General features: G+C 56.6%; 1 protein-coding gene across 2 annotated transcripts; it reads right to left on the bottom strand.

The window, feature by feature from the left end:
* Positions 1–2279: 2279 nt before the first annotated feature.
* TRIM56 (tripartite motif containing 56) lies at positions 2280–6166 on the bottom strand. 2 transcript variants are annotated; one of them, XM_058680608.1, is made up of 3 exons: positions 6091–6158; positions 5356–5413; positions 2280–5260 (listed from the first exon to the last, which is right to left on the bottom strand). In XM_058680608.1, exon 3 carries the CDS (start codon positions 5257–5259, stop codon positions 2962–2964), a length of 2298 nt encoding a protein of 765 aa, XP_058536591.1. In that variant the 5' UTR covers position 5260; positions 5356–5413; positions 6091–6158; the 3' UTR covers positions 2280–2961. The 2 variants fall into 2 exon arrangements, with proteins under 2 accessions (XP_058536591.1, XP_058536592.1); XM_058680609.1 differs by lacking the exon at positions 5356–5413 and having other exon boundaries at positions 6091–6166.
* Between the last annotated feature and the right edge of the window lie 5095 nt (positions 6167–11261).

Below are 11261 nucleotides of genomic sequence, written 5' to 3'. Positions count from 1 at the left end.
GCATCTACCTCGCAGAGCACACAATCCAGCGGAAATCCTTCCCATCCAACCCCTTGCTTTCCAGCCCACTGGACTCAACCCTGCAAGGCTGTCCCACAGGGTATTATCATTCCCATCTTACTGGGGCACAAGCGGTAAGGCCCGGTATGGCTACAGTCTAAGAATGAGATGGCACAGCCAGAAGTGACAGAGCCGGCATGCAGCCCAGCTCTTGGTCACCTCCTTCTTGTCCCGTTTTCTCCAGCACAACGACAGAAAGACATTGTCTGTTCCCATCCTCCCCACCCCGGCAGCATTCTCTACCAGTCCCTGTCCAATCAGGGAGGGGCTAGCTGTATGGTTCACAATAGATCAGATTCCTTAACACTGTGGCTTAATTCGGAACATTTTCTGTCCGTGCTGGGTAGTGGTCTGAGGCCATGGTCAGTAGGTTGATTTGCTACCACCCTTCCTACCTACTTTGTCCACATCACCAGGATGCTGGGCCTTCCCACCCTGGTAATAAAGAATATTTAGGATTTCCTTCCAGTTCCCAATACCTCCTGGGAAGCCACCAGACTCCTTCACCCTCAAAAACCTCTTGCTGGCCCCAGAGACACCTGCCCTCTGAAGGTCTCCAACCCCTACTTCGCCCCCCTGCCTGGGCTCCAGCTGACTGGAGCCAGCTCCCCAGCCAGGCCCTCTGTCCCTGGTTCCTATGCAGCTCTGGGGAGCTGCTGCCCAAACCCAATGGTGCATGGCCCCTAGAGACCCTGTTTCTCTCAGCCATCACCTCCCCAACCAACCCCTCCATGTATCCCAATTTTATCACTCTTAGGAGCCTTTGCAGAGGGGGACAACTGGTAGTCCCCGGCCACATCGCCAGAAGCTTATGCTTTGGACTGCTTGGTCAGCTGTGCCCACAGCAACTGAGGTGGAAAGACTCGGACCACCGTCTCGTCCCTCCCTAGATATCAATGCCTGGTCCCAGGCTCATAGTAGGCTCTGCGCCTACTAATACTTCTAGCTCTCCATGCCAACAAAGTTTGGCAGAACTTTCCCTGGGTGACCAGTTGTTCCAAAATCCTCATGCGTCCCTACGCCTTTTGGGATTCTGTCAAAATTCTGCCACTGCAGCACCCCCAGCTCTAAGGAAGCACCCTGCTCAGTTAGGACTCCCTGCCTTGGCTCACCCTCCACCTCCATTCAATCTCATCTCAAAGAATGATGTCATCCGTGCTAATGGACGCACTAGTTGTCAGATCCAACGGCAATTCCTATACAGGTGTATTTTCCTGAAAGTCAATATTCAAGCGTGTGTGCCATGCCCTAGAGCATATTCACTTAAGTACAAACGTGCCTGTTTGAAGCAAAAACACACAAGCAACTCACCAAAGACCCAGCCTCCCCAGGTCGGCTGTTTACCAATCCGGAAACTACTTCCCCGTGCCGCAAGTCACACATACTTTCACCCTATTATCATACTGTGATCATAATTCCAGCTTCTTTTTCTTTCTTGACTTATGATTACGTCACACAACTATTTCTTCCGAATAGTCCTCAGAGCTGTCCCGTGGTGCAGAGCCAGCAGCCCATGCCTCCGACAGACCACAATCTATTATCTGCCACCCTCCCACAGGCAGTTCCAGTTAAAGACTTGCAATACCCCCTCATGGCCACAGATGTCTCCAGGCAAGCATTTTTTTGTTGTGTGTGTGTGTGTGTGTGTTTTGGGAGGGGGGAGGAAGTGATTTTTCCCAGAATATATTCCCCAAAGTGAGATAACACATTCCTACATTTTTTCTGATGCTCGTCAAGGATTGGCTAACTACCCTAGCTCACACATCACTACAGGGGACATCCTCAGGGGCCAGCAACAGGCCTGCCTGGGACCCTGACTCAGTGGGACTCAACTGTCTCCACCTCCAATGCCAACCAATGTGTTCAACGTCATGTCTCTCATCATTTAAACCAAAAAAATCTTTCTTATGCTTTGTTGTACACACCTATCCTTGCTTGTGCTCATCAATTTCATCCACCTGGACGCTGGCAGTGTCCCTCACCACCTCCATAAACAGGGGAAAGGTCTCCCACCATGAGAAAGCCTTCTCCCCACCCGTTGCCCTACCCTCACCTGCACTTGACCAAAATCTGCTTCCCGCAAACACTCCACCTTGTTCACGGACCCAATGTTGAGATTCCATCTGCGTTTCCCTCTGACCCATTGCTGCCACCACCATGGGGAAGACCAGTGGTCTCAGCCCAGCTCCACCCACCCCCAGCCCTGACTCCTGGGGTCTTGGGGGGGGAGTCCCTTCACCTCCCCACATAGCATGGCTAAGCCAACGTCAACGTTTCTCAGAAGGAATGTTGCTGAAAAATGGAGAGAGAAAGCATAAACTTCCAGGATTAAAAAAAAAAAAATGTTCCCTCGTGGAGCTCAGATACCCCCAGACCAGCTTAGGGAGGAGGGGGCTTGAAGGGCTCCCTCTTCTATGATACTCAGAACCCCAGCTCTGCCAGGTTAGGCTTCCCGGAAGCCCACTTCCTTGGAAGTCATAGATGTCAGCCTCCGTGCCCACTTCAAATCACCCTTGGGCGTCACAGGGGGGCAAATGAGGCCATCACTTGCTGTGCCCAAATCTCCAGCCCTCTTCCTAGAGTGGCTGGCTCCCAGCTTGTCTGGCACTCCTAGGGCTCCCCTCTGCCCAGCTCCCCAATACCTTGCCTCGGCTACTCCACCAGTAACAGGGAATGGGACAACAGAAATCAGTACACGTGGGTCCATTCCAGAAGCCTAAACCAGGCAGCGGGCGGCACTCACGCCAAAAATCACCCTCCTCGCCACCACCAGTATAGGATGGTCCCTGTCCCCACACCCCAGAGGAGGGCAGGCCTTAGACACTGCCAGCCCCTTCACTGCAGGACTAAGCCCCGCCCCCTCCCCTTCCCCGCCCCCTCCTGCCCTGACCCCCAACCCCTTCAACTGTCGGTGGCACGGATCCGAAAGACATGGATGGTCCCATTACTAAGGGACACGACCAGGTACCTGCCGTCCACCATGGTGGTCACGCGGGGCTTTTCCAGGCCATGGTAGGCTGTCAGGAAATCCCCAAGAAGGGAACCCTTGGGGTCCAGGATCACCACCTTGTTGATCTCCCGCAGGGTCAGGAAGATGTAGCCCTTCTTGTCCACGGTCAGGGACCCAGGCTGGCAGCCGTGCAAGCCTGGCCCCCGGTACTCCCCAAGCACTTGGCCCAGCCCGTCGCACACCACCACACTGTTTTGCTGCCAATCAGATCCCACGAAATTGCCCTGGGGGCTAGCAGTCAGGAACACAAGTGCTCGCTGGCCGCGGCTGGCCCTGCCACCAGGGATGAACCGGGTGGCTAGGCTGCCCTCCATGTTGTACACTTCCACATGGCCCGCAACGCTGACCGCCACCCGGTCCCCGCTGGGCAGCGCAGCCACAGCGTGGCTGGCCTGGGAATGGCTCAGCGCCCGGCGCCACTGCACCTCGCCCTCGGAGTTGATGAGATAGAGCCGCGCACCGGCTGAGAAGGCCACAGCCCCCTGCTGAAGGGTAGCCACGCTGCACGGGGAGCAGCCCTCAGGCACAGGCACGGCCCCCTTGTAGTCACCATTGAGGGAGAAGCGCTTGAGTGCTCTGTTCTGCTCATCGGCCACCAGGATCTCCCGCTGGCCAAAGGGGCAGAGGCCAGTGATCCGAGGTGACCGCCTGTCTCCAGGCATGCGCGTGGGGAAGCTGCAGAAGAAGACGGGCCTGGGCAGGAGGCCAGAGCCTTCCAGGTTGGGGCCCGGAGCGGGGCTGGGCTCACGGGAAATGGACTTGAGCCTGCCCTTGAACTTCCTCTTCTTGTTGGCCTTGGCGCCCCTCTCTGCCGGGGCTCCCCTGTCTTCTTGCGGAGATGGGGTTCTGTCCTCCTTGGGAGTCACCTGGGGTTTCTGGGGCTGCGACAACTGGGCTGTGCCTTCTTTGGGAGCCTGGGCAGCCCCGTCTTCTGCGGTTCCATGGGCAGTGTCTTTCTTCAGGCACTGAGCCTCAGGCCCACCCTGGCCCTGACTCTCGGGGGCTTCACCCACTCCCTGGGTGGCAGTGGCGCTGGCAGCACCTGCTCTCTCTCTGTCGTCTTCCTCCCTGGGCCTCAGCTCCTCAAAGGAGAGTTGAAGTAGGTGGCAGTTCTTGTCCAGGAGCCCAGGGTGGAGGTCCAGCCGGGGCAGCAGGCACAGGACTGGCCCGTAGGTCCAGGGACGATCCTGTAGGTGCCGGAGCCGCTGGGCAATAGCCCCTTCCAAAGACAGAATTTCGGCCTCGCGGCCCAGGCTGAGCACCCGGCGGGCAAAGGCAGCAGCTGCCTTGGCCACCTGCTCCCGGCCCTCAAGCTCTGCCAGCCTCTCCCAGGAAGCCTCTTCTGCCGCCTCCACATGGGCCCGCAGCTGCCCCAGCACCTCCTGCTTCTGGGACAGGAGGGCCCTCAGGACTCCCTCGGCCGCCTCCTCCACCTGCAGCCCCACTCTGGCAGCCTGCTCCCGCAGCCGGGCCAGTGCGTCCTTCTCTGCAGTGCGGGCAACCTCCAGCTCTGCCAGGTTTCTGTCCACACCTGCTAGCAGCTCCTCCAGGCCCGGCCTGCGGGCGCGCACCGCCTCGGCCAGGGGCAGGCAGGGGTGGTCCAGGTGGGGGTCTAGCCGGCACTCGCGGCACAGCAGCTGGGAGCAGGGCTGGCACAGGAAGCGCAGCGCCTCCCCAGGATGCTGGGGGCACTGTGCAGCCTGGCGCTCCCGGGCCTCCTCATCATACCAGCCTGCCCTGTAGCCCACCAGGTCCACCACACGGTGCGAGTGGGTCTGGCGGGTGCAGCGGTGGCCGTCGGCACAGGCCTGGCACAGGTCGTCGGCGCAGTCAAGGCACCGGGCCGTGGCCGGGCCCCCAGTGCTGGTGCCCCCCACCAGGGGACAGAGGGCACAGGCAGGCTTCCCCGCATGCAGGTCTCCCCTGGCCTTCACCAGGTCCAGGAGCCCATTGACAAAGAAATTGGTCTTGAAGGCTGCCACGCCAGCGGGCGGCACAGGCACGGTCTCGCGGCACTCAGGGCAACGAATGTGGCCACTGTCAGCCAGCTGCGCCAGGCACTGCTGGCAGTAGGTGTGTAGGCAGGGCAGTGTCTTGGGCACCTGTAGCTGCTCCAGGCAGATTTTGCAGGCCAGGAAGTCACTGCTCAGGGCCTCCAGCAGGGAAGGCGCGGAGCCCTGGGAGACCATGCTGCAGGAAGAGGGGCCAAGGTCAGGGCTGGATCGGGGCTTTTACCCACCCTGCTGCCTGCATCGTGGGCGAGTCCCCAAGGCCTGGGGGCTTACCTGCCTGGCCAGGAAGCTCCTCTTGGTCTGCTGGGATTCTGGGCCACTTGTTCTTGCCCTAAGGAGGCAGGCAGGCAGGTTCTATAAACGCTGCTGGGTGAGTGGGACCTGGGAGGAAGGATAAGGCAGAGATAAGGCCCTCTCCCAACTCCACCTTGGAACACTGGTAACTCCACAGGGAGCCTTCACAGTGGGAACAAGACCCTGGGGCCCTGATGGTTTGTTGGGGGGCTAGGGTGCCAGAGCACCAGGGTGCAAGATGCAGGCAGGGAAAACACAGGTGGGGACTGCCTGGACCCTGGCTTCTGAGATTAGGGGACCCCACTTCCTGTCCTGACTTTTCCTGAAAAGCTGCAAGGCAAATGGAAAGTTGGGGAAAGGACCCCACCCCAGCCCTTGTTGGTGAGCCCATTCCAGAGAATAGAGAGGGCGGGGCAGCCAGCAAGGGTTGTGCAGGGGGGGTGGCTTCCTTCCTTCTTCCGATGGTTTGGTGGCACCTCCTCCTCTCCCGGGCTGGGAGGGTGGCTCAGAGGGTTTGGGAGGGGTAGTGTTCTCAGGGGCGCCCCTGATCGCAGTTTTGGGGGAGTAGCGGGCTGGACGCTGCTTCCAGGCCCCCATCTCTCGCTTTCTTCCGGGTCCCTGGTTTCTCCCTTCCCTCCCTTCCTCTTCCTCTCCCTCCATCCCCTTCCTTCTCTTCCCTCCCTTCCCTCGCCTCCCCTTCCCTCCCGTGCCTACCCAGGGCACTCGGACTCCAGGAGCGCGGTGGACCCCGAGGCCCAGACCCCGCTGGCGGCCGCTGGGAGCCTGCGCGAGAAACAAAACTGAAACTAATGGTACCTGTGGTGCAACTTCCGTCCCCGGCCCGGGACAGCGACTGGCCGCCGCTGGCCCCGCCCTCCTCCCCACCCTGCGGCCGCCGGCCCGGCGGGGCTCCGGGTGCAATGCGCCCTCCTGGGCTGCCTGCTGGGCGACGTGGGTCGCACCCAGAGCCGCCCCAGGACTCCTCCGGAGGATTTGTGGGCGGGAAGAAATGGGAGAGTAGGGTCAGGTCCCGCTGTGGCGCGGACGCCCTTTGCAGGCGATCCCTGCCCAGAGTGGGACCTTTTTGCTGAGTACAGGAGAGGCTTATGGGGGACCTCTTCAGGGGCCTGGGAGGAGGAAGATCCAGAGGTTTGGGGTTCTGGGAGATGGTGTTCGTTCGAGGGCGTGCTGGGCTCGGGAGCAACAGTGTGTGGGTCCAGAGGAATGAAAATCACAGCCATCCCCAACTCCCCAGCCAGGGGACTGTGTGAAGGGGATCCCTGAGGAGCAACAGAGGAGGTTGAGCCTGAACTTGTACTCCAGTGTTCGTTTGAAAGGCAGAATTACACAGAGAGACAACGGGGGAGACGGAGAAGGTTTTCCGTCTGCTGGTTCACTCCCCGAACAGCCATAAGGGATCCGGCTGGTCCAGGCTAATGCCAAAAGCGGGGCACTCCATCCTGGTCTCCCACGTTTGTGACAGGGGCCCAGGTACTTGGGCCATGTTCAGCTGCCTTCCCAGGAACGATTGCGGGGAGCTGGGACCATCACCTCTCCCATAGAGGAAGAAGTCATTGCAGGTGACAGCCTAACCCACCAGGCCACAGGGCTGGCTGTCAGCAGAAGTCATAAATCTTAAACTAAAACACAACAAGGATAAAGTAAAACAACGTAAAATACTCCTGGGGCAGGCACAGGCAAAAAACCTGCTCCACTTTTTCTTTCTTTCTTTTTTTTTTTTTTTTTTTGAGATTTATTTATTGTTATTGGAAAGGCAGATTTACAGAGAGAAAGACAGACAGAAAGATGTTCCATCTTCTGGATCACTCCCCAAGCAACCACAGTGGCCGGAGCTGAGCCGATCTGAAGCTAGGAGCCAGGAGCTTCCTACAGGTCCCCCACGTGGGTGCAGGGTCCCAAGGCTTTGGGCCGTCTTCAACTGCTTTCCCGGGCCACAGGCAGGGACTAGATGGGAAGTGGAGCAGCTGGGACACAAACCAGTGCCCAAATGAGATCCCCACACATGCAAGGCGAGGATTTAGCCACTGAGCCATTGCTCTAGGCTCGGCTGCTCCGCTTTCAATCCAGTTCCCTACTAATGCACCTGGGAAAGCAGCAGAGGATGGCCCAAGTCCTTGCACCCGCGTGGGAGACCTGGAAGAAGCTCCTGGCTTTAGACAGGACAAGCTCTGCCTGTGGCAGACATGTGCAGAGTCTCTCTCTCTCTCTCTCATCTATCTATCTCGTTCTGCTTTTCAAATAAATCAATCAATCTAGAAAAAATGCAGGGGGCCGATTGCAACCAGGTTTTGGACTTTTTTCCCGTGTCTTCCCTTGAGTCTCTGTCTGAGTGGAGATTTTGCCTGCTGAATTGCCAGTGCCCGAGACATCTGTCTGTGTCACTTGAGTTGCTGGCAAGTGTCAGGTGGACACCTGAGAGGCCCTAGCTGGGGACCGGGCACCTGCACTGGGTCCCCAGCTGGCCAGACCGGACCAACATGGAGTCACTCACGCCGAGTGTGCTGCCTGCCTGTCCTAGGGGAGCTACAAGGAGGGAGGTGGCTCCCCAGCTGCGGCCAGCTGTTCCTGGGAGAGCGGAGCCCAACCCGCCTGGGGCCTGCTGCAGCCCAGCACCCTGTCCTCTGGGAATCCTGTCCCCTTGTCCCTGCCCTGCAAAGCTTTTTTTTCTGTCCCTGCCCCACAGGAATTGTCATTCTCTCTGCCCGGACTTGTAAAAACCAGTTTGTTCAGTGTTGAAACGTACAGTCGCTTTGGTCTTGGACACCACATTTTCTGTGTTTCTATGCATTCTTCACACTTAGTAGTGTGTTTGTTTTTTGGAAACATTTATTTGAAAGGCAGCATGAATGAGAGAAAGAGAAGGATCCTTTATCTACTGCCTCATTTCCCCAAACACACACAGCAGCCAGCGCTGAGCAGGCTGAAGCCCAGGAGCCAGGGGCTTCTTTCCAGCTCTGTCCCTTGGGTGTAGAGGCCCGAGACCATCTTCTGCTGTTTTTCCAGGTTATAAGCAGGGAGCTGGCTCGAAAGTGGAGCAGCTGAGACTCGAACCATTACCTATATGGGATGTCAGTGCTATAGGTGGAGATTAGCCTACTACATCGCAGAGCCACCTCATAAAGTCAATCTTTTAAAAATTTGAATCAAGCTTCTTTGTTTTTGACTTTTTATTGGAAAGGCAGAATTAAAGAGAGAGGAGAGACAAAGGCAGGTCTTCCACAACAGCTGGAACTTGGCCAGTTCAAGGCCAGGAGCCAGGAACTTCCTCTGGGTCTCCCATGTAGGTGCAGGAACCCAAGCACTTGAGCCATCCTCTGCTGCTTTCCCAGGCCACAAGCAGAAGCAGATAGGAAGTGGAGCAGCCAGGACTAGAACCGGTGTCCATATGGAATGCCGGCACGACAGGCAGTGGCTTTACCAGCTACACCATGGTGCCAGCCCTGAGCCCTCTGCATCTTTGTGGGTCCTGCACTCCTGGACTCAGTCTCCCTCAGGTGGGGAACATGATGAAGTTGTGTTCACCCTGACTGTGCAGACTTCTCATCTTGCTGTCACTTCCTGAACAACTCCGTCTAGTAACCGTTTTTGCCACATTGCCCTTGGCTGAAGCCCCCGGGTCACCCAGCAGTGGCTAAGCGGAGTTGGGGAGGACACGTGTGCATCCCTAGGCTAGCATGTATCAGGGACTTGAGTGTCACATGGGGGGAACCCCACGGGTGCCCCGAATCAGTCCCGTAGAGAATCCGAGGACCCCTGAGTGTTGTGGCTACTGGGCTGGTAGTGTCGGTTGCTTTACCCTCGCCTCGTCATGCCTGCAATTTAAGATCTACCAACTTTGCTCATGGCCAGCCTTGTGGCCCCGTGGGTTTCTTTAAGTTGTTGCTCGTAAAGGGCATTCCCTATTGGAGTGATGACAGTTTGAGTCCTGGAAGTGGTCCTGGTTGACCACTTCCGGTCCAGCTCCCTGCGAATGTACCTAGGACAGTAGAGGCTTAACCTACTATGCCACAGTGCCAGCCCCAAAAGTAAAACTAATGTTTTTTTTAAGTGCTAGGTGCAAACATTCTTTGAAGATGCCTTTTATTAGTTTGGGAAACCTTTTCTTTTTTAAAAAATAAAGTATTTGTTTATTTATTTGAAAGTATTACACAGAGAGAGAGAGGGAGAGGCAGAGAGATGTTCCATCCACTGGCTCATCCCCTGGGCCATCCTCTGCTTTCCCAGGTACATTAGCAGGGAACTAGTGGGAAGCAGAGCAGCCAGGACTCAAACAGGCACCTATGTGAATGCCACAATGCCAGCCCTAAGAACAATTTTTGGTGTTCCTAAGGGCTGCTTTCAAGTCTGATACAATGGCTCAATTGGTTAATGCTCTACTTATACGTACTGGCATCGCATGTTGGCATTGGTTTGTGTCCCAGCTGATCCACTTCCCATCCAGCTCCATGTTTGTGGCCTAGGAAAGCAGTAGAGGACGGCCCAGGCACTCATGTAGGAGACCCGGAAGAAACTCCTGGTTTCTGGCTTCAGATCGGCTCAGCTCCACTGCTGCGGCCATTTGGAGAGGGAACCAGTGGATGGAATACCTCTCTGTCTCTCTTTCTCTCTGTAAATCTGTCTTTCCAATAAAAAGAAACAAAATCTTTAAAAATTAAAGGGGATGTTTTGTTTCTTTTGCTTTAAACATTTATTTATTTATTTGCAAGTCAGAGTTACAGAGAGAAGAAAGGACAGAGGAGATCTTCCATCTGCTGGTTCACTCTCCAAATGGTTGCAACGGCCAGAGCTGAGCCAGGAGCCATGGGCTTCTTCCGGGTTTCCCACACAGGTGCAGGGTCCCAAAGCATGAAGCCATCCTCCACTACTTTCCCAGGCCACAAGCAGGGAGCTGGAAGGGAAGTGGAGCAGCCAGGTGGAGGAGGGGAATGCAGTATTGCTGGCAGCAGCTTAGCTGCCTCAGCCACAAGGCTGGCCTCCCTGGGAGCATCTTGACCCTCTGGGATTGTGCTTCATGCTGGGTTCCCTCTTGCAGCCTGCCTTAGGGGGCCTTCCAGCTGGGGTGTCAGCACTGAGTGCAGGGGTGCTGTTCCAACTCTCAGAGCCCCTAAGGCACAACTTGTGTGGGAACAGAGAGCTCACTTGGAGTCCAGCTGTTCTCCAGTCTCCCCCAGCTTCCTCTTAGCTTCCAGTGGGCTCCCTCTGGTGTCCCCTGCACACGCAGGCCTAACAGGCTCAGTGGTGGCATTTGCATCCCTGAAAAGAACCACAGAGGAACAGGTGTTTAGCACACCTGCAGCCCACATCCAGGTGCCGGGCCCGGCTCCCAATTCCAGCCTCTCATCATGCACACCCTGGGAGGCGGCGGGGGCGGCTCAAGGAGTTGGGTTCCTGCCACCTACATGGGATACCTGGATGAAATTCCCAACTCCTAGCTTCTGCCTGGGCTAGCCATGCCCCTTGCAGCACTCCGGGGAGAGAATCAGCGAATGGAACGCTCTCTGTCTCCCAAAGAAGCAAGCATCCACTCAGAAGGTAGCTATGTTGCAACGTAGTTTATAATGCAGTGATTTGGGGGCATGGCTAAGCCTCTGTCCGCAACACTGGCATGCCATTTGGGTGCCGGTTCGAGTCCCGGTTGCTCCACTTGTGATCCAGCTCCCTGCTAATACTCCTGGGAAAGCAGCAGCAAATGATCCATGTCCTTGGGACCCTGCACTGTGTGGGAGACCTGAAGAAGCTCTTGGCTTCAGATCAGCTCTGCTCCAGCTGTTGCAGCCATTTGGGGAGTGAAGCAGCAATGGATGGTCTCTCTCTCTCCTCCTCCTCTCACTGTGACTTTCAAATAAATAAATTGTATATTTTCA

Source organism: Ochotona princeps, chromosome 24 (assembly GCF_030435755.1).
Source record: "Ochotona princeps isolate mOchPri1 chromosome 24, mOchPri1.hap1, whole genome shotgun sequence".
NCBI lineage: Eukaryota > Metazoa > Chordata > Mammalia > Lagomorpha > Ochotonidae > Ochotona > Ochotona princeps.
Note: the sequence above shows the minus strand (reverse complement) of the source record. Positions and strands in the feature narration are given on the sequence as shown.